The sequence below is a fragment of the Botryllus schlosseri genome, chromosome 13 (assembly GCF_051294905.1).
Source record: "Botryllus schlosseri isolate E-star chromosome 13, Bs_hap1, whole genome shotgun sequence".
NCBI classification, from domain to species: domain Eukaryota; kingdom Metazoa; phylum Chordata; class Ascidiacea; order Stolidobranchia; family Styelidae; genus Botryllus; species Botryllus schlosseri.
In genome coordinates, this window is record NC_137248.1 from 2,886,048 (window position 1) to 2,909,160 (window position 23,113).

Below are 23,113 nucleotides of genomic sequence, written 5' to 3' on the forward strand. Positions count from 1 at the left end.
TAGTAGAGCGCAAATGCATTCGACATTGATGAAACGAAACTAATGGATATGGTACTTGTGTCTATAGAGCAATATATAATTGCTGTTAAATTGCTGTGGCTTAGAAATAATTATATATGGTTTTATGTCCTAGAGAGTGGAGATATGTACTAGAATTGATAGCCGTATTGTTACATGATAGCTACAACTGAGCATGCTAAAAGACGGAGTGTTCGTAATTATTGCGATTAGTTGCGCTGAAGGTCTACTCAATTCCAATGAGGGTAAGAAGAAATTGCTATCCTTACTTGCCTAAATTTGACTAAACCTCTCATGGAATGCATAAATTAGCATTACCAGAGTTGAGACGGTGGGAAATACAGTATCATAACACGAGGTACATGTCATCAAACAACAGCCGATACTGCATTGCAGGCAATAATATAACTATAGTGTGATTTATTGTCATTCTGAAGATCAAATACCAAAGCTAGACGGCTAATCTATCCAGAATTTACTGACCTCGGACTTTGGTGCTGGTAGAGAATTAGCTACTGTCCACCCATGTTTCGTTAAATTTCTTGTAACTTATCCTACACCTACACTACAGTCATCGAACAAACCTCGGAATATATTAGCGGTGATATCCTGGAAATGTCTTACGTCTTAATCAGTCATAATATTCTTAGACCGTATATTTTACACCTCAACGGGTCATTGTTCATTTAAAGAGGTTAAGGTTCTAATCGTCGGTGTGTCACTGTGAATGATAAAGCCTAACTTACTGATCAAAGGCCTTATTGGAAATTTACCAACTTTATGGATAACGCAAATTCCCATGTGCAGATTGTGCACACTCTTTTTCGAGTTGATCAATGCGCTTATTTTCTGAAGTGCAATATATAACATGCCAGGAAAATAGTATAACCTGTGTATCATTCCCCACGCTCAGACTTTCAGAAGAGTGTATGAAGTGCCAATTTTTATCAAGCAACCTTGCAATATTCCACTTACAGTAATGACGTCGACCTTAAATTTAGACGTCGATGCCTGCGAGTCTTCTGTATGTTCTGGAAATGCTGCCGGCACTGATGGATCTCAAGGCTGTGCTTGCACATGCAGTGAGCATTGCACAAAAGATGGTTGTAGCTGCAAGCGTGAGTCGGAATTTTAATAGGTGTAGCCTACTCAGCCAATACAGTTTTTGTAGTTGTATCAGGAATGCTTCACAGCGGCATGGTGTCGCAGTCGACTAAATTCATTTATCTGATCCGAAATTTCGTAATTTCCAGCATATGTCGTCTTCAGCGATTATTCCGTGAATGCAACAATATCGAGCCTTCATATAAACTTTTACATTACCCCGCGTTGGAGGACGACAGAGTACATTGAACTTTTTCATATTGAAATTTCCGGAAGCAAACACAAACAAGTATACAACAACGTGACGCTGGCCGACTTGAATGATGGCGTAAGTAATAGCAAATTCGCAAATCTATCACAATTTTAAACGAAAGGAATAAGCATAAGCATGGCCCGTGTACGCCCAGCAGTGGTTCGGTGCCTACGATAGGCCCCGAGCGATTCTTAACCTGAGGCGCTACAGGAGCATTTTGAATCAGACCATGGACCTTTCATTATTATTATGGAATTTGTGAAAAGTTTAATGCTGGTTGTCCCATCATTCCAGCCATATATATTCATAGTCTGCTGACAAAGGCATTGATGCTACTCTGATGGTATTAACGAATATGTTATCATTCATTTATCAGAAGAATCTCCCCGTTAACGGTCTGGAACCCTACACGCCGTATAAGATATCTGTAAAGGCGGTCAAAACAAACAAGTCGGCGGTCTTCAACAACACTCTGGGTACTAAGGAAGTTTTCACGGCAAATTCAAGTAAGAGCTTCGCATAATCGAAATGAGTTGATATCGCTTCTGAATAACATTGATTTCGTCAGCGGCCGCAACCCCAAAGAATGTCATCGTGACAAACGGAACCAGAGATCGTGCTACCATCACGTGGGAAAAACCTATTGAAATAGGATACGGAGTGGTTATATCGTATGAGCTGTGCTGTACACTAGCAAACGATTCCGCAACCAATAATTTGGCAGAAGCGCGAAACGTATCGTTGGAGCAGCAAGTGAGCGTTTCTACACCGCCATTTTAAATGTTGTACATTGCAGTTATGCCGTACCGTATATATTATATACCAGACCCGGGCAAAGTGAGGTCCGCGGAGCTATTCTGAGCGGCCCGCGAAAAGTTACTTGGAATTCAGAACATAAAACCTTCTTTTTATTATTTCCGCGAGGACTAAAACCTGAGGCTGTAAACTGAATCTAAAATCCGTTCACGTTCAAGCCTGTTCATTAATATGCCGCGATTACACAGCCTATGTAGCCTACCTCGCACGCGCAATCTGATAAAATTGCTAATAAACCAATGATGATGATTGATGATGATGATGATGATGATGATGATGATGATGATGATGATGATGATGACCTAGATTCAAAATAAAGTCAATGTAGCAAACTTGGCTGTAACAGTCAAAGTCACAAGAAGTAACCAAACCTTCATTGTTGCCATCGTCCGATTACGCATTACACGGTCAGTGCCTCAAATTGTAACGTGATACGTTTGCACATCGCTAATTCGTAAAACAGGTCAATTAGTGCCTATGATTACTATGAGTCATCATCACCCATAAAGGAGAAACGGGAATATCAAACAAAGCCGAGGGGCGGAATTCATAGAAGGTTTTGAGCAGTGCTTCTTAACCGGTGGGTCGCGAAGCTGTTTAAGGTGGGTCCCGAAGACGTTTTAAATGTTACACTTTCGTATTCATTTTTCCAAATATTCCGAACAGTTTATGTGGTCAGGATTTGAAGAGAAATGCGCATTCTCCTCCTCCAAATTAAATTGTGTTCCGCCCATAAGCGCCACAAGCGACGTTGCCGTGCTCCCGATAATTCGTGAGCCAGGTTATCGTCACAGTCATATTGATTGGAGCGTGAAATCCGAGGGTGAGGTATTGTGTGTGCGTGAGATTGAAATTCATTTTTTCCTCCAAAGTCTTTAATCTATAATCAACAAACAAATACCGCTACGCAAGCTCCTCAAAACCCTTTTGTGTTCGACGTGATGGACGAATTGCTCATTGGATACGCGCTTTCTCGTCTGTTATTGTTTGTAGTATTCGGTGTTTGCCATTACCGCGTCACGACATACCAAGACATGAAATTCCGGCCAATATGCGACTCCGTGAAATGTGCGGCCTAAAAGATCGAAACCTAGGGTATATATATGCTGAATTTTACATCGACTAGAGGCGCCTAAATGGCTGTTGAACATGATATAAATATTGAAATGAAGCAGGATATTTTTGGCTGACACTCGTCAGGGGTAATCGTCAGCAACAAGTAGAGAATCGGAAAAAAACATTGTATATCAACAATCGTATGTTGACATTTGCTGATATACAATGTTCTTTCCAATTCTCTGCTATAGTTGCTGACGATTACCCCTGACGAGTGTCAGCCGAAAATATTCGGGTTCATTTCAATATGAATATTCCATTCAATTGTATATTGAAGCTCTGTACCTCCCAGAAGCTCTCTAAATGGCTGTTTCCAAATATTATGCTGTCGCTAAAATTCATAGTATAGTATACGCAATCGCCAATATCGCTGACCGAATACCATCATGAATTCTGGAAAATATTAACGCTAGGCGCGACCGGATGACTGTGACGCACTGAAAACATAAAAACTGCCACTCATTAGCAGTGGTTTAAACGTTAGTCGCGGAAGAGCGTCTGGTGGGTCGTGCAATGAAATTTGGATGAAAAGGGGTCGCAAACTGAAAAAGGTTGAGAAGCACTGGTTTAAAGCACTCAGTCAGGGGTAAACCCGTCTTTTTAGAAGTGAGCGTCCAGCAGGTCGCCCTGTTACGTACACTAGTTGAAGGGAGGGCGAATTTCAGAAGAACTTCAAGTCTCGATCAACTATAAAGCTATTTCACCGAGCAGCGACCAAGACAATACGCTTTGTAGCATTTCAAATATACAGTTTAACATGTATTGATAGGAAAATGCTGATAGGGGTTTAAAGAGAGTTCAAAATGTATCCTGTTTAACATTGGTTCGAAATATGGCGGCCAATGAATATTATTTTTTGGTAATTAACCGTCACTTTCTCATTCTCTAATATCAACACATCAAGTGGGCAATATTTACTAACAGCGTAATTCACTTCTTTCAATGTAGAAATAAAATTAACACGGCCCGCCAACGTATATTTCTGCTTCTCATTTGGCCAGCGGGGAAAATGTTTGCCCACCCCTATTATGTACTCTATATATCTTGAGGTCACACGCCCGATTACGAGCCGCTCACACCAACAAGACTTGAGGGACAAACGGACAACTAGAAAATTTTCAGCTTTTCCTAATTAGACTGGAATTAGAATTACAGCTATACATTATTTTCCAAATTAGACTAAAATTAGAATTATGGCTACACGGGTGTTTTCCAAATTAGATGAGAATAGGGATTACCGCGCGAACACTTGGTAATTGAATCATAGATCGGTTCATATCAAATCACAGTTCATTGTCAGAAGCATGAAAATGGCACATGTCTGTACAGCAAGCTTGGCTCATTCCGCACAATATAGTTCCAATGCAGCATTTTCAGGATAACCAAAGACAGTTAAAAAAAAAGTACATTAAAATTAGATTACCGGTATTTCGCAGTAATTATTCTAGCCATGCAACTGGAATTATCTATTTGTCCAAGTCTGTCACCAACTTGTCTGAATTCGCGCTTAACTTAAATCATTCTTGCGAGCTGACTTAAATTAAGATTTTCGATTCACCTCCGGTATATTGATTAACGCTAAAATTTTATCGGACATCACATCAGAAATGAACCTTAATATTAGTACCCAGGTTTAATGCAACCTTGTGCAGGCTATATAGCCGCATGAATTCTTGGAGCTTTATCGTTCTTTTTTAATCGTTATATAAGGTCACAGGATTTAGTTTAGATGCGAAGGCGAACCCCTGCTTGACTTTAGTCGTGTTCGAGATGCGTTGGTGGGTCAGGTTGATAAAAGGTTTCAACAATAGAACGTTGCTAGCTACGGGTCCATCGTAATCAGGATCATCAATTGTTGTTGATGACGACAGCCCTTCATTGCGTAAGCTGTGGCCTACTAGCCTTTTTCTTGTACACAATTATTCTATAGATACAAATTTTAGGATCACTGGCGAGGTACAGCTTGGCCGACTATCACCCACAAGATGTATTTTTTCGAAGGTAGCCGTAATTTTGAGCCCGAAAGACATATGAAATGATTTTTAATCGTGCAAAAAAATACACCATCCAGCAACACATTAAGTTAAACCGATCCCCCTTTTCGTTCAGTGCGAATTCTTTGATCACACATACACTGCTTATACGTGGGTAGGATTGCCAAGCTACCTAAATATATCATTCCGGATAAGAGCATACACATCAAGAGGACCTGGAAATTTTACAGACAACCAAACCGTTTATACAGGTGGATACAATATCATATATCTTAGCTACAAAAATTCTTGTTTGGTTTGCACGGTAGTTTATGTATCTTGTAAACCTCGAACATTATGCTAAAATGCCACCAGTCACAGACGGTATAGGCTATAATACACAATAACGACGCACTATTATAGGAAATCGATGTGATCCTTGGGAAGCATCTCACGATATGATTCACTGCGAAGACATGTACGGCTTGATACAGTCATCTGGACCTGTACGAGTTTCCCTCACTATGAATCATGTCAACTCCGCTCGGAAATGGAGCATCAATCTAACGCAGTTTGCCGGATGGAGAGCAAAAATTGTATTTTTGGAAGAAGAAGATGAGTAAGTTTAGGGATACGGGGACACATAATCAAAACAATTACGAAGATATAAAAAAGAAAAGGCATGCCGTAGCCCAAGAACTAGAGATTACATGTCATCTGAGCGTTCTTCATCAATCTAGAAGTGAAAGTTTGACCGGGCTTTGTACTAGAGCAAGGGTTTCCAGACTTTTTATGGTCGTGACCCAAATTTCGATTTGAAAATGTGTTGGGACCTACCTCTCAATTTGGCGTGCTGGTTACTAAAAAAGGGTCAGAACCTTCGTCCAAAGCAACTCACGGCCTATGTGTGAAGCTGGCGACTGTGCGCAGTAGTAGCAATTACGATCTCGTCAATATCCGTCCTTAGATTACGAAACACTATCAAGTTTCAAGAATAAGCAACGTATAGGTCTTTTGGAACGATTTCAATTTATGTCCAATCTAAAGTACTGCAACTAGAAACGCGAAACACAGATAACGATGTATACCAATGATTCCCAACCTTTTTCGACTCATCGCCCCCTTATCAATCTCGACACAAATTCTCGACGTCTTCTTTTGATTTTTATTATGCTGCCGGCACTTTAACGTTCATAATGATGGCCAGACACGCAGACACTAACCTCAAGTTATAGTAGGTTGCCATGTACAATAACGTTTGGAGCAGAGGTCTCAAACACGCGGCCCGCGAGAACATTTTGTGGGGCCCGCGACGGGATTTTGGAATTTCAAGTATTCGACAATATATTCAAGTGCCGTAGATCTTTTTTAGATTTAAGAACCTAAAGTTCACTCTGAAACTACTACAAACTTCACTATCACATCACTTTTAAAATCTACTATGCGGTAGACGATCAGCTTTTACGTCGCATTTGTAGTTCCTGGTGATAAAACATGACCCGTTGATGATTCGTGACTTAAAATTGTGATTTGGTTTGGTGCGACCTTTCGAAAAATAACTCGATTTCGGATTTCGTGGGTGATAAAATAAAATGACTCTATAGTTGAGTCGTGTCAAACGTTAAAATCAAAGAACCTGCGACTCGGAACGCTGACTTGGTAATCCTACGGACGCAACGATCTATGAAACTGTCATGGGGAATAGTAATACATCAAAAGGTCGTAGCTTCCGTTGCGTATGGCAGGGTTGTAATGACTCGAGTCATGACTCGACTCGAGTCACGATTTTCTGATGACTCGACTTGACTCGAGTCAATCTGTGTGTTGACTCGACTTGGACTCGAGTCATTGCGCATGACTCGAACCAAGTCATTGACTCGAGACTCAGACGGCCAAGACCGACATTTCATTGTAATTCCGAAGCCAACACACTATTGAGATTTCGTCTGTTGGAACTGGTACTTGAAAATGCGACCAGAAACTGCTAAAAGTGAGGAAAATTAATATATTATAAATGCGAAACATTCGATATCACCAAACAGAGTTATAAAAGTGGGTTTTAAAAGACTTTAACTGGAAACTGAGCAGTCAACACAATGACTTGGACTCGGACTCGAGTCATAATTCCATGACTCGGACTCGACCCTCTGCTCGCTGACTTGGACTCGGACTTGACTCGGCGGTGAATTGAAATGACTCGACTTGACTCGAGTCAAAACTATAAAAGTGACATTGACTTGTGACTCGGAGCCTTGTGACTTGGTTACAACCCTGGCGTATGGCAGAGGTCTCAAACTCAAATGTGCTCGCGGGCCAGTTTTCCAGTTTTGACGACGCCGCGGGCCGCAGCATTTGTAGGGGTATTTTATGCCTTTCCAAGTAGGCCTTATTTGGCGGGAATGAATTGTCCTATTGAAAGTGCGCCGATCCAGCAGACTGACAGTAAACACAGATCGTCAAAATTTGATTTACTTTTGCATCAATTTAGGCCTGGCACGAAAAGAATCATCACATATATAACTATTTGAATGGAATTGTTGTTGTACTTGATATATATTAATTATAAGATATAGACACCATATGGGCGGACAAATATATGGTGCCATCACGAATGCTATCGGGTTATAATTTTGCAGCTACTATGAATATTTTGAATTTAACAGATTGATAATAGAGACTGTTCTGATATCAAAACATTTTTAGGTTGAGCATTGTAATTCCAATCCAGGACTCAGGTATACTTCTGATAAGTAGGCTATTAATCTCATGGCCAAATATCTTCAAATATAGGAGCAGAAAAAAATATAAATATAATATAAATATATTATTGAATGTGTCCTAGTGATTGAAATGTCGGAACGCCGAACGGCCCATTGTTGTTACATCGTTGGAGCGTACCACCACGGTACTCGGTACCTTTAAGTGGCCTTAATAATATGATTTAGCGACCAAAGATGTAACTAACAGATTGCCAATGGTTGCCATAACTACTTGCTTAGTTAGCGAAATACCAAGCTGCGACCTTCTGATCTATTACTATTCCCCTGATACGCGATTAGTTTGTTGCGTCCATGGTTCTAACAAATTCGCGGCATTCCGAGTCACTCCGAGTCCACTCGAGTCATTTTCATTTTGTCATCGAGTTAGCCCGAGTCTGAGTAATTCTAAGAAAGGTCGCGTCCAAGTCCAACTCACAAACTTCAGTCATGAATCGTCTTAGGGTCAGGTTTTGTCGTCATGAATTGGAAATGTGGCGTAATAGTAAATCTTCCACTGCATGGTAGCGTTTGCAATTGATGTGATAGTGATGTTTGATGAATATAGTTTCAGGCTTTCGGAGCAATGTCAGAGGGAATTTTCACTTTATAAGCTGAAAAGATATATATGACACTTAGATATTGTCAAATTAATAAAAATCTAAAATGTCGCCGCGGGCCGCCCAAAATGCTCTGGCGGGCCGCGTGTTTGAGACCTCTGACGTATGGTATATAGCTATTTAATCAGGTCAGCAAGGAAACCATGGCCATGCTGTGGCCTACGTGACGTATAGTTGGTTGCATCCTGAGTGTTGTTTGTTCTACTTATTCATGTTATTATCGGTGGCGAGTAATGGTACTATCCACAGCTGTAACCCCAATGGATTCTTCGGCGATTGAACATTTCTATTCCTGGGGTCCGTACTCCGTAGACCCTTTCGGGGTACGAAGCATCACATCAGGGGGTACGAGATGCATTGTGGAATTATGCATATATGATGTGGAATATTTTCTGGGCCAATTTATTCAACTGGAAAATATTCTTCGCGCTAGTCGCGATTTTATGTGAATGGGCTTTCTGATTTTAATATAGGTGCCATCGCAAATTGTGTTAAAAATGGACTGGGAGTACGAGAAATCTTATTGAAAGCTCAAGGGTACGATCGCTAAAAGCTCAGGAACCAATGCTATTTCTATGGCACAATAATGATTATATTTTAATTGTTCTTGATCTGTTCCGATAATACTGGAAGGCAAATCTTACGCTGATTTAATTTGACTTTGACAATGACAGTAAACACAGCCTACTTAACAGGACTATATAAGAAACACGGGTTATGCTATACAGCAGTGGTCGGGAACCTATGGCTCGCGAGCCACATATGGCTCTTTTGGGTATAAGATGTGGCTCTTTGACATGTTTTTAATTTTGTACCTAATTTTATCGATATTGCAGCAACTTGTTAGTAAATTATCACAACGGACAGAATAGTTATTCTTGTGGCAGCATAAACATTTATTTGAGAGGTCAAGACAGTGCCGTATCCAGGTTAAGTGCTCGGACCCCTTTACAAAATGCTCAAATTTAAGTTGCTGTCGCGGCAGCGACCAATATCCCTCGCGAATTCGATGTACTCCGCATCGCGCTCTATGTAATCTTGGATTGTACCACACGTTATAGGAGATCAAAGAGAACTAGGACGTCTATATGACAATCTAGTTTTCAAATAGGCTACACATTGTCGGCCTGATCTACGCCGAGAAATGAACTGTTTTGGAAGTGACATTCCAATTACAAATCGAAATTACAAACCACGCTTGGCTATCCACGTTCTTCATTGATAAGTAGCTTTCTAGTAATTCCGTTAAAATGTAGGCGTTTAGTGCAACGTTTATGTTACCGCCGAATTGAGAAGTCGATCAATATTTAGATTTTCGGAATCAGTGCTGCAGTTATATTAGATAAATATCAATTATTTTAAATTCTGAGCTATTTACGAGGAATTGCGCTACCACAGGATGATTAGTAGCCTACCAGATTTTACAGAAAAAATACGGCGCCCACGACTAATCCAATGTAGTGAGTTCGAATTTGTACTACCATGACGTCACTAATTTTCAATTGTGACGTAACACTTGATTGACATGTATGGCTCTTTGGGACTTGAAATGGAAAATATAGGTCTAAAATGGCTCTTCAGAAGAAAAAGGTTCCCGACCACTGCTATACAGCGCTCAAATGCTCTGATATCAGATCGAACTTAAGTAAATTACAAAATATTCTACATAAAATTGAGGCAAGTCAAAGGTCCACCAGCTGCAATGTTATAACCCGACAGATTTGACGATGTCATGATATGTCCTCTCGCATGATGTCTATAACTCAATATTTTAACAAAATATGCCCGGCGCAAAAACAATTTTATTCAAATATTTGAAAATGTGATTTTTCCGTGCCAAGCGTGAATAGTATAATAGTAAATGACATTTTCACGATGTTTGTGGAATGCCTGTCTGCACGGTCCGTCAAATAAGGCCTTCTTGGAAATTATATGCATTGAATATACTACCCGTATATTATTGATGCTGCGGCCCGCGGCGTAATCAAAAACTAAAGAAATTGGCCCGCGAGCACATTTGAGTTTGATACCTCTGGTATAGAGTAATATCTTGTGTACCATTCCTCAGAGGTCTTGTCTTCTTCTATGAAATAAAATGTTCAGAAATGAGCCTCCGATACCATCCGCTTAATTGGCATTATTGTAATAGTCATTGGTATTTAATTTTCGTCGGCGCGACCCCAGAGAATAGGCAAACGACCCCATTGCGGTCGCGACCGCTAGTTTGGGAAACCCTGTACTAGAGGCGTAGGGGCCCAAATCAGACCGCAATTTCAGTCCGAGAGTTCGGATCAAATGTACGCGAAAATGAATTCATTTCAGTTCCTATAATTTCGATGGTCTAACACGGGATGGATCAAATACCAACATCTTGTACCCGAACATGATAGCTACAGACGAGCAAAATATTCTTTGGATTGTCGAGACCTCTGAACAGAGTCAACGAGGTTTTGAGCTTCAACTGGAAATCGAACTTGGTGAGAAGCATTCAAAGCTTAGGTTGAGTTGCCGAAATCGTATTTTCTTGCTGGAAAATGAAATCGATTTTGTATAGTACTGATGAAAACGTATTTTGCAGATGGTGATGATTGTGCATCATCGCCATGTCTGAACGATGGGATATGTATCGACAAAAACTATGACTTCGAATGTAATTGCACAGCGGAATGGGCTAATAAAAGTTGTCAAACGCGTGCGTATAGATATTAGTTGGAACAACACCACGTCCGTAGCTTGCTCGGTATATTGTTTCGTCAGCTCGCCTAGACCCTGATGTGAATTGCATGCCTCACGAGAGAAATGTAACTTTGAAGTACAGCATACCGGGAGGATGGGGAAATGACGAAACCATAATTAGGGTAAGAATTGGCTTGTATACGTGTATTTGCTCAGGGGAAAGCGGTATTGAGTTTTGATTTGACCCGTGTTTGGAGGGCTGATACATTGTGATTTCATCATGATTGTGAAGTGAAATATTGATCGGTTCTAACCACTGGCGTGGTACTACACAGCATTGACCCATGTACAAATGCAAACGGTAATTGAGACATCACATCGAAAAACCGAGCGTGTTGTTTAGGGATACAGCTGCGAAATATGGTCTGATGGAATCGTGCAGCACAATGCCACAACGGTAGGAATTCGGAAACGAGAGATGGAGTTGCCTGGACTATCTCCGTTCACAAACTATACGATTCTATGCTATGTAAAGCCGTCAAAAAGGAGTGCTGTATTGTTAGCGAAAAACCTTTCATGCGAGACGTTGAAGGATGGTAAGTGTTTTTGTTTACAGAAGTGTCCAGACATCATCTGTAGGTGTCGATTTCAAGACGTTTTCATGATAAATCGCATAAATTCCACGTCATAATGATGTAAATGAGAATATGTATAGATGTCATAGCATTCTTCTTTCGAATTGGCCACAACTGTAGGCTACCTCACGAAAAGTTACCTCACCGTGCGCCACGAAATGGTTTCTATCTTCAACAACTCATCCTCTCCCCACCTGATTACCTGTGATGTACCCCAAGGCTCAGTATCTGGTCGGTCCTTTTCACGTTATATGTAAATGATATTTTCAACGATAAAATTGCCAAATACCTCAGGAGAACTCGACACGAAAAAGTACCGGTAGAATAACATTATAGTTCACCTACCGATTCATGTCACTACCTTTCTATCGCTTGTCTTTTTTCTTATCTTCTGTTACTTTCAAATCATGTCACACGTCACTGCATGTTCTAGCTAAGCAGATATATCTAGAACTCTAGTTCTAGTTCTAGATATCTCTGGAGCCAAGCCAAGGTGGGTATTTGATTGAAAGTCTATTCGATTTCATCGCAATGATGTTTTCAAATTAGGAAATTATTAATGAAAACTGGACTGAAGATAGGCCTATCGGCGCAAATTACCAGTTATTACAATCACAAATTACCTCGTATACATTATATTATTCCAGTTCCCACTGTTCCTCGGAATGTCACCCTATTACCGGGAAATCAATCGATCAAAGTATCATGGACACCACCTGCGGAACCAAGCGGTGAAGTAACGTATACCGTGTCAGTTAACTCAACGGTAATTATGCGCCACTCTTGGTTAGATTCTCGAGCAACTTTACCCCTACGTAGTATTCATTGCAACTATTTATTTCATAGCTGACAAGCGGCAGGCCGAATCTCAAATTTCTGTACTTAGAACAGCAGCGTGGAACCTTTTGATTACCGCGGGCCGCATCGATCGCAAAAAAAAACTTTTTCTGTTCATTCTCACGAGATCTCTCCGATCCTATTACTAGGCTATGCAATAGGGCAGGGGCCGGCGACCTTTCGTGTGCAACGTGCCAACATATGTCAATTTCAAAAATATTACCAACTGGCGTGCCAAACATTTATTTATCGTTTCAAGCAAGGAAATCTACCAATCGCTTATCTGAAGCTGCCAACGGCACCGGTTACGCTAGTGGTTCTCAAAGTATGGGTCGCGAAAGGTATAAATTATGGTACACAGCTACGCACAACAGCTATCATCTAATGTACATATTATTTGCTTAATTTATTGCGAAAATAATTATTCGCGCTAAGTGTTATCTAATGTGGTTGCTTTTGTAGTTTCTGTAATCGGTACCAGGGCCAATAAGCGACACACGCACCATCGTTGTTACGACGCGGTATGGCTTGATCATGATAAATATACCCACTCCTGTACCATACAAGTCGGTTGACACATAGGTTTGTCAGCAACGCTCTAAACGTCGCGGTAAATACTGTCGCTGTTCAAAATACATTGGAATCACTTACTCGTATCAGACTAAACTATGGAATAAAATCTCCTTTCGCGAGATGAACGCGCATTTCGCATTTCGTCGCGGGGCTCATTATTTTACCTGCGGGTCTGATTTGCACCGAGCGACTCAGGCTGCGGGCACAGGACTATTCAGCCCCGGTCATTTCGACGCCTGGATATATCAATATCGGAAGTTTTGCAAGATTTTATCGCCGCCAGTCGTTTTAGGAGCGCAGTTAACGGAGGCGCATGTCTCCCGAAACGTTATCTGTGTTGGTGTCTCCTAGCTTAAAAACACCCAGCGCCGAAATGCCGGTTCCTAATAGTAGCGCTACCGCGCAGGCTGCGCAGAGCGCACCCCTAGACTAGAGCATCCGAACGGCCACATACGATATTAGCATGCAGTTCACTTATAATTGCTAATACGTTTGGAGTCATTGCTGTATTATATTAAGCATAGTTTGTATTTTTTCGATGTATTTTTGGGGGTATCCACAATAAAAGGAAATCGGTTCAATTAAATCGCGCCATGCGCGAAGAACATTTTCAAGTTAAATAGAATAAAAAAAATCGCCCTAATTATACCATGTCGTGTGTACCAATTCATTTGACGTGCCATGAAAAATCACTCGCGTGCTACAATTGGCACGCATGCCAGGGGTTGCCGACCCCTGAAATGGGGTCTTGCATTCCAGACTTTCAATTCTCCTGTTTGGTAGTATTAAAGGGGAAGTGAGCAGACTTGGACAACTAAATAACGCTGGTTGACTTATTTTTAGCAAAATGCCGGCAATCCAATTCTATTCCTATTTTGTGAATTGTTTCCGCGCTGTAATTTTAATTCTAACCTCTGAAAAGGCTACAGGAGAACTGTATAGTGCGAAACGAGCCAAGCTACGCGTATACACTGTACAATGTACATGCATTTGCCATTCTCGTGCTTACGAAAATATACTCTGCGTTGATGCGAACTGTGCTGTTGAATTTCTTTATAACTCGGAATTTAATTCAATCTCCAAGTTTTTGCGAATGCAGGAATTCTAACCTAATTTGAAAAAAAAACTATGTAGCTATAATTATAGAATAATTATTCGGAAAAGCTGTAAATTTCCCAGTTGTCCAACTCTGGAAGTGAGGGCACTGCACAACGCCGTAACTTCCACGCCTCTTCAAGTTATTTCGTAACACAACATTCGTCATCCGAGCCGGGAATTCGGGATCGTTTTGGGGATCGAAACATTCCAGAATCAATCGCTCAATAATTCTTAGCGACACCATATTCTTTTTGTACCAGGATCATGAAGAATACAACGAAACTGAATACGTCAACGTTACAACTTCCATTACTGACACTGTATTCTACATTCGAAACCTACGTCATTACAGAACGTACGCTGTGGTGGTTCAGGTCAAAAACACAGAGGGAACAACGAATGCGGAAGCTGTTCCTGGCTGGACCAGTCCCGGAAGTATGCTCAACGTAACCAATGTTTAGTGAAATGATTTCCAATAACTATGTATAATAAAGCACCATTGGAAATTTATGGAAAAGTAGCTGGAATCACATCTGATTCTGCAGAAAATGAATGGTCTTGTCCGAACGATTTTTGAACTAATGACCTTTCATGCAAACAAACCTTCTGTATGTCTCACAGTACCTCGCGCTGTTGATGGATTCAGTGTAATTGCAACTGCGACTCAAATCAATATCTCATGGATCCCTCAATCTCCTTCTGTTGGGGAAACGACATACGACCTCAAACTTACAAACGCTACCGCCAATTGGATGAATTCTACCGACGTTACAACGTTCACGTTTACGGACCTGATGCCGTACACTAACTACAGCATCACAGTAAGCTGCATATTAATTAACATCAAGCTACGCTCAGCGATCTATTCTACTTGCTAAACAAAATTTTATGTATCATAATTATTAGTCACCCGTTATTAGATTTAACTCAACATCTTAGCGGCGACCACGTTTTGTAATAATTCACCCTGTGATAACACACAGTAGTTATTCCTGCAATACTAACTCAATATCGAAACGGGCATGATTGTCATTGTAGTTGATGTTTATCAGTACAGCAGATAGGCTATGGGTAGGTAGACAGTAGATACGTACCTATCGTTTCATTTTATCTTGTGGTGCTTTGAAATGATAAAATAATATATAAAGTGAATAAAGTGATACTGATACACGACCGTGTACGCCTTTGTAGCCTAATATTTTCGCGTATGTCGTGTTTAGATCAGTGGTTCTTGACCGCCGGTCCGCGACGACTTTTCTGCCGGTCCGCCGGGTGAATAACAATTTTATCCCTTAATTTCAAGATGCAATTTGTTTAAGGCTTTCGATTGCTAAATTAAATAAAATGTCAAATTTTAAACACATTCAAAACTTCGTGAGGTAACATTGGGTCTGGAAAAGTATTTGATTTGACTTGAAGTTCAATCCGTGTCATTTGACGACATGCAAGCGACCAGTACAAGCTGACTCACTAAAACGTACAGTTTGCGCGATTATTCGTTTTCGATCAATTCATTTTGTGCGGGACAGTAACTGCCACACCCCAAACCCCCCAATTCGACCGGGGCCGAGCTTGACGGGGGCCCAAATTATTCGTGAATGAACATAAATTATAAAGTAATTTTTGAAACTTTATCCAACTTTTTCAATTGTTTTCGCGATAGTGTCGCAAAATTTCTTCATTATCGGGTGCGCTTCACACAAGAAATACGCTTAATTTATATAAATAGTCATTTCGGCATCAGCCATTACCGCGCCACGACGCACCAACACATAATGAAGTTTAGGCTAACATAAGTAGGCTTACCATATTTTGGAAATCTAAAAAGAGGACACTTTTTCAGAAATTTGCAACTTGCAAAACCGGAATACAATTCTCAAAAACCGGTGAATTTCTCCCACTTTGCGATCGGTTGACTAAAAAAAAAAGGTCATCTTTCCCGCTCACAGCTCAAAATACCGTTTTTCTCTCCACATTGCCAGGTGGATGACTGAAAAAAAAAAAAAAGTCATCTTTTCGCTCAGAGCTGAAATCACCGTTTTTCACTCCGAAATACCCGCGGGAGCGTCAGTTCTGTGCTAATTTGCGGCATATCACTCGCATTTTGCTCTAAATCTGACCTAAATTTTCAAAAAAGAGGACAAAATCTCAAAAAAAGGATAAAAGGGCGTCCTCCGAGGACACTTTCAAAAAAGTAAAAAAAAAGGACAAATCCTCTTAAAAGAGGACGTATGGTAAGCCTAAACATAAGACTCCGAAAAGTGTGGAAAAATTCGGCAGCGAGAAAACCTTAGCTGAAAACGACTGCACTTTTTGAACGAAAATTGCGATATATATATATATGTATAATTTTCCATCGACGCCTAAATGGTTGGCGTCGAATGTTACTGTCCTGGCAATCTGTACCCCACAGGACCAATGCCATACCACAGAGAAAATAATTTGACAGTGAAGAAGTAGCAATTTTGAATCGTGTTCGTCTTTTAGTTTAGAACGCTTCGGCGATTTCAATATCTATTCAAAATATAACAGACAGTAGGTCACAAAATAAATACACCCAACGAAGTAACTATTCCAACTGGCCCGCCCTAACATGTTTTACTATTAACTACACGCCCTTAATATTCCAAGACGACTCCTCATTCAGCTTTACCCGAAAATCTTCTTATGGGATAAAAAATTTATAGTAATATATATGCATTGCAATTACCAATACTATGCAAATACCAATATTGTTGACCGATTCAGTCACGAATTATAGAAAATTTTCCCGCTCGGTGCGATTAGGTGACAAAAACTCTCTGCCTGCACTGAGTAGAATGAATATACTCACAAGTACTAGTGGAAACATCCACACAACTGTGGGGTATTGGGGGCTGGGGCCAAATCCCCAGGTGTTTGGTTTATCGCCCTATGGGGGGCCCAAGACCAACGTGAGCAAGATAGTACGATAAGGTGCTTGGCTCGACTCCGAAACACTTCTTCTCTCGCTATTGTCGAAAAGTAGAATATTATTCGAGTGTGATCGGTTAAATCCATTGCCTTCTGTGCGAAAGACTGTAAGCGACTCTCGGCGGTAGCACGTTGGTTTGGGCAAGGCAATTTTACCTCGACTCAGCACAATCAATACCGTAAAATCACATGGATGTCATCAAGAACATAATTAAGTACGATCAAAACCCTCAAGATGTCACTCTCTATCACAATATGCTTGCAAAAATGGTTGTATACGTTACGTTTTGGGGTGATTTCAATTTCTGAAGGTCCATCGGTCCGCCAAATATTTTTGGAAATTTTGCCGGTCCGCCAACGGTCCGCGAGGTGAAAAAGGTTGAAAGCCACTGGTTTAGATCATGATTCGTGGACATGGACATTGTTAAACAATAGCTCCGTGAAATTTATAATTATCGCATGAATTCCAAGGACCTCAGTTATCTCACAATTGGGCGTTATTTCAAGGTTACGGCGAAGACAAATGCCGGGAGCGCGGGACCATTTCTGAAAACCATTGAGACCGAACAGTACATTCCTAGTCGACCGCGAAATCTTTACGTTTTTCCGTTTAGTCCCGGTAGCAATGTCTCGGTCAAATGGGAAACACCAGAATTCCCCAACGGCATAATCATCGCTTACACGTAAGCTGTCATACTGTATTTACAACTGTTGTTATGCTACCGAAATACCATGAAATTGTGTCTATATCCATTATTTTACCAGCCTAAAGGGGAGACGGGTCTTCCCAAGTTCAATAGTATACCAGATGATCTGAGCACTAATACGTTCTCTAAGGGTGTCTCGACTTCATTGGTGATACTGTTATGTCTAGCCACCCGTCTATACGGTGTTTACTTTATCAAATTTCTGTTAACTGCATTTTTATAATGTATTTGTAAGATTTAACAAATAAAAGATTCCCTCTCTCTATCCGCGAGAGTTGCACACTATTTATTCAGTGTGTATATACAGTGGTACATTGGAGTATTCGGTTGTATTAAGTTTGTGGCTAATCGATACCGAATTGAAAAACTCAAATTTAATATCAAATATAGCCTAACAATATGTAAATTTTGCAAGTCGTATACGTTAACAGCCTGCCATTAACAGTTCCGAATGGAATGGATTGTGACAGGATCGTGGAAATAGCGTTGTCATTCTAGCCAGACATCAAAATTCATGTGTTGCAATATTGGCGCTATTATTCCATGATCGTGAACAGAAACTGTATATTTTCACATATCAGCAGTGGCCGGTATCGGATAATACTGATAAATATGAGCGTTGCGGTTCAACGTTGCGGTTCGAACCAAAGCGTGGGTTTTGGATCTGATTCGTCGTTTTGATTTTAGCCATACTTAAATATTGAGACAACATCCCACAGATGCGAAATGGGCATACGGATAAACTGCCTCGATGCGACATTACCTAACGTCAATCTCAACAATGTGGCACAGCTAAGGTTGTGATTTACTAACAGAATCAAAGGTGTTAGCTTCGTGAAATCTATGTACAGACTAATCTTATTGCGTGACGTAATACTGTACGGTTGGATACGCTGTAAGCATGCTGGGTATTCCAATTCACGTACCGTATGTTTAATCAGGGTAACATGGTGGCCAGGAATAAGCCACAATGTCACCAATACCTCCTACGTAATTCAAAACTCGGGGTGCAGAACAATCAACTCAATCAACGTAACAGCTTGGACTGAAGTGGGTCACAGTGACACCGCTAGCGCACCTGTTACCAAATCGCAGTCCGGTAAGATCGTGTTATATTGGTAGGTTAGCAACGCGACTAAATTACATATCTTCAGAACCATGCAGTCAAAGAGATCCCTTAAAGTTCGAGACGCTGCTTAAAAACTTTGCGTCTGGTGGGATGTGTTTACCTTGCGATTTCGCAAAGCTTCAAAATTCTACGAGCACAACTGTCAGAGACAATTTGACATGCACTGAAACTTTGGTGATAGGATTCTACGGTATATCCTGTCCAGAGGTGATGGGAGCTTCTAAATTTGCTGTGGCCGAAATAGAATCAAACACCACCGAATTGAATCATTATATTTCCACTAAACACACTTTCGTGGAAGGTACTCAAAGACGCAAGACCCTCATCCCCCCGGTCGACAATAAACTAGTTTCAATCAGCGTTTTGAATCCGGAACAGCAAGATTCCACTGGACTCATTACTTTTTCGTATGCTATCGACTATGACAGCGTGTTCAGGAAATATTCTTACGACTTATCGTTCGATACAAGCCAAGAAGGATTGCTTCGCACATCGTACAGATACTCAAGTCACAAGCCAGTAGGAGTCTATCTTCGGGAAGATTTGATATTTGATACTTACGGAATTGAGTGCAATGATCGTGGAGGTGTGGTTGAATGCGTCAGCAATCATACAACAGTATTCGCTGTCTTGCTTTCGGTGGAAACGATTGCGATACCAAGGAGTTTAAAGGTGAGTCAAAAATTGGAAACCCTGTTCCCTGTTGATATGCACCGCAAACACAACATGTACAATTAGGAATATAAAATAAATGAATTCTTTATCTCGGAATCAAAAGCGCACAAGTACGACACACGCGCGTCCACGTCGTCCAAATATCACATGATCGACCGAAAAGATCATCGCTCCATAAAATATGCCGAACGTGTATCCCGCCGGCCATCCGACAGTCGACGAGCGTGTCCACATTCAAGTCGAAATACAAGCAATTACTACTACATAAATACAGTCCATCTTCAAAATTACCGGACCACGACTGACCTATCGATCTTGCTTCCCATAACATGCCGCCGTATTCTTGTCGCTTTCTTTTTCAATACTGTCTTCTTTACTTTCATTCAGTGTGCATGCCTCATATTTACATTGCCTAGGCCAAGGTGGGTGTCCGATTCCATAGACTACTCCAAGTCACTTCGACATCTTCCTGTCTATTCATTGTATCGCATTTTTTGTGGTGCATTGAACTGTTAAAATTGCTAATAAACCAATGATGATGATGATGATAAAACCAGGATTAAAATTTGAGACAACGACGTCATAAGGGAGACGATGACGTCAGAACTTCCAAATCCAAAATTGGTCGGAACAGCTTTTTTCTAGTATATCACCGTCAGCGATTTTCTACGCAACTCATCCCACATAAATAAGATAAGAAAAGGTTTGAAGTATAACCAAATGAATATAGCTTTAAAATCAACTTTACCGAGATGCTGTTGTTGCTCGGTGCCGTTTTGAGTTTACACTTTGTTTACAGATCTTCGCGGTTGTCGCTGAATCCACATCAGTGTTCTTTCTATTCATAACTTTCGTGATACTACTGAGGGTCAGGAAACGAACCGGCGGAGAACGAATTCCCATCCAGATAAACCTATCAGTGTCTTTGTTGCTTCTACATTTCTGGGTGCTATGGGGAGATATCGCATTGGAAATACCGGATTTCTGCAAAGCCATCGGGGTTCTCACTCATTTCTTTCTGCTTTCGTCAGGTATGGAACCATGTTTTGATATACGAAAAGTTGTCTAAAATCACGTGGTTCATTAGCCTAACGCACTAATTTCATCACCAAATCCAGTGGTGCTGAGTCTTACTATGAACGCTGACGGTGATTGTTAATATAATGAGACTTACTTTTCCTCTGTCACTCAGCGTTTTGGATGATGAACGAAGCCAATTTGCTATTCTTCAAAACCAGTAAATGGGCGGCTACGTCTACGAAACGCAGCAAGATCGTTGTCGTTACAATGTGTATCGGATGGGGAATTCCGTTTATAATAGCGGGGATAACTGCAGCAGTCGGCTTCGGTCGAGGAGTGTACATGGAAAAAAGCGACTACCTGACGCACGAAGATTATGAAAAAGTGTCTATTTCCAAACAAGGACCGCAATACAATCATTGCTTGCTGAGCTCCAAAAACGGAACGCGTCTAGCCTCTATCATACCAGTAGCAATTATACTCGCATACAACCTTGTAATGGCAGTGAGAGCCGTGATATTCGTTCACACTAAGCGGGCAGAAGTCAAAAAGTACATGCCGTCCAACCAGGATGAAAAGACCAAGAGTAAAATGATCTCGGAAACTCTCGACAACGTATTGCATTTACTGAAAGTGATATTTCTGCTTCTTCCGGTGCTTGGGGTACCGTGGATCCTCATACTATTATCAAGTGAGTTGCATATCATTTGCGAGCAATGCAGCTAAGGCGGCCTACTCAAATTACGAAGACTTGTCTCTATAATCACGGAAAGAAGAAAAATGGTCCACTCCGAATAGCCTTATTATACGACTCTGTGTATACTTATAGTTGCGTAGTCCGGTGGAAATAAAACCTCAAATTCTTACTTAGCCGCAATAGAGCTGTTTCCAAGTCAAGCGAAAGATAAAATCAAACTGATGATCAGTGTAGATTGTGGAGATGCGTGACAGACTTTCGGTACCAATCGCCAATGACAGATTTCAAAATTGCAAGATTCAAATTAGCGACTATATAATAGCCAAGAAGAAATGATGGTGCGACAAATAGGTAGGCCTGCAATGTTAGAAAATTACAACCCGTTAAAAATAACTACTTTGACTCCCACAAGCAATTGAGAACTCCAAAAAATACAGATATTGCTATATTGACTGCCTTTTATACTTTGGTTCCGTATATCTAGCATCACACACACGATAACACCATGTATGCTATAGATTGCCATCGTGTCATACGATCTGACATGTAATATTGCGTACATATTTTATGTTTATAGACCTAGCTGAGTTATCATGATGCGCGATTTTTTAACAGATTGGGGAAGCGAATCCATACAACTGAGCTTCCTATACGTAAACACTTTGGTGAGTGGATTGCAAGGAGTGTTCATATTTCTGATTTATTGCGTTGCCGACACCAAAGTGCGGGGTGCTACAAGGAAATCGATCGCTACTCTCAACTCTATGTTGCCGAGCATATCCGATTCTCGATACGGTATTAGCAAGCAAAGGCGCGCTGGAGGAAGTACCGACTTTATAGTGGAGTCAGGTGGTTCTGCGTCCCGTACTGAGACGAGACACAGCTCAACGTCGACACGTTGAAATGAATTGCGATGTCTATCATTTTAGTGAGAAAAAAATCGAAAACCTGTCTTATACTTACGAAAGCATGTTATTATTTCTAATTATACGGTGTATTTACATATTTCAGATATTATTAATATGTTCCGCTGTATTGTATTGATGATGTTGTTCTACTTTTACCAACATTCAAGGTCTATCGAAGTTTATGTACTCAATTTTATGAAAACGTTCTGTCTCATTTTTCGCACATAGCGCTGTGCGTCGGGCTCACATGCAATCATCATTAAATTTATCAACTTGCTGATATTTGTTTTAACGTGAGTGTGGTATAATGTATATGTTTGTATATACTATAATAAATACAATACAGAGAAATCTTACTGGCCTATCTTGAGTACTAGGGAATAGTAGACGCTATGAAAACATCTGGAGCACTGGCGTTGGCGTGTTAGTGGGAGGTGGTCAGTAACGAAGTACTTCTACTTTTTCGAAGTACTTGAGTAGTTTTCCTATACTTCTGGTACTTACTCAAGTAGATCTGATTTTCGCTACTTCTACTTCTACTTCGTAATAT

General features: G+C 40.7%; 2 protein-coding genes across 2 annotated transcripts in view; both read left to right on the forward strand.

Moving 5' to 3' along the window:
* Positions 1-22,914, forward strand: LOC145453643 (uncharacterized). The gene is made up of 20 exons (XM_080331615.1): positions 1-263; positions 1,020-1,136; positions 1,272-1,450; positions 1,752-1,881; positions 1,944-2,128; positions 5,417-5,552; positions 5,704-5,899; positions 10,979-11,133; positions 11,235-11,348; positions 11,414-11,514; positions 11,736-11,928; positions 12,615-12,733; positions 14,736-14,910; positions 15,097-15,296; positions 17,935-18,110; positions 19,076-19,233; positions 19,289-19,935; positions 20,738-20,969; positions 21,131-21,649; positions 22,271-22,914. Exons 1-20 carry the CDS (start codon positions 194-196, stop codon positions 22,555-22,557), a joined length of 4,089 nt encoding a protein of 1,362 aa, XP_080187741.1. The 5' UTR covers positions 1-193; the 3' UTR covers positions 22,558-22,914.
* The window catches only part of LOC145453942 (doublecortin domain-containing protein 1-like), a 304,595-nt gene that overhangs the window by 219,639 nt on the left and 61,843 nt on the right, over positions 1-23,113 (forward strand). The gene's annotated exons all lie outside the window — the stretch shown is intronic.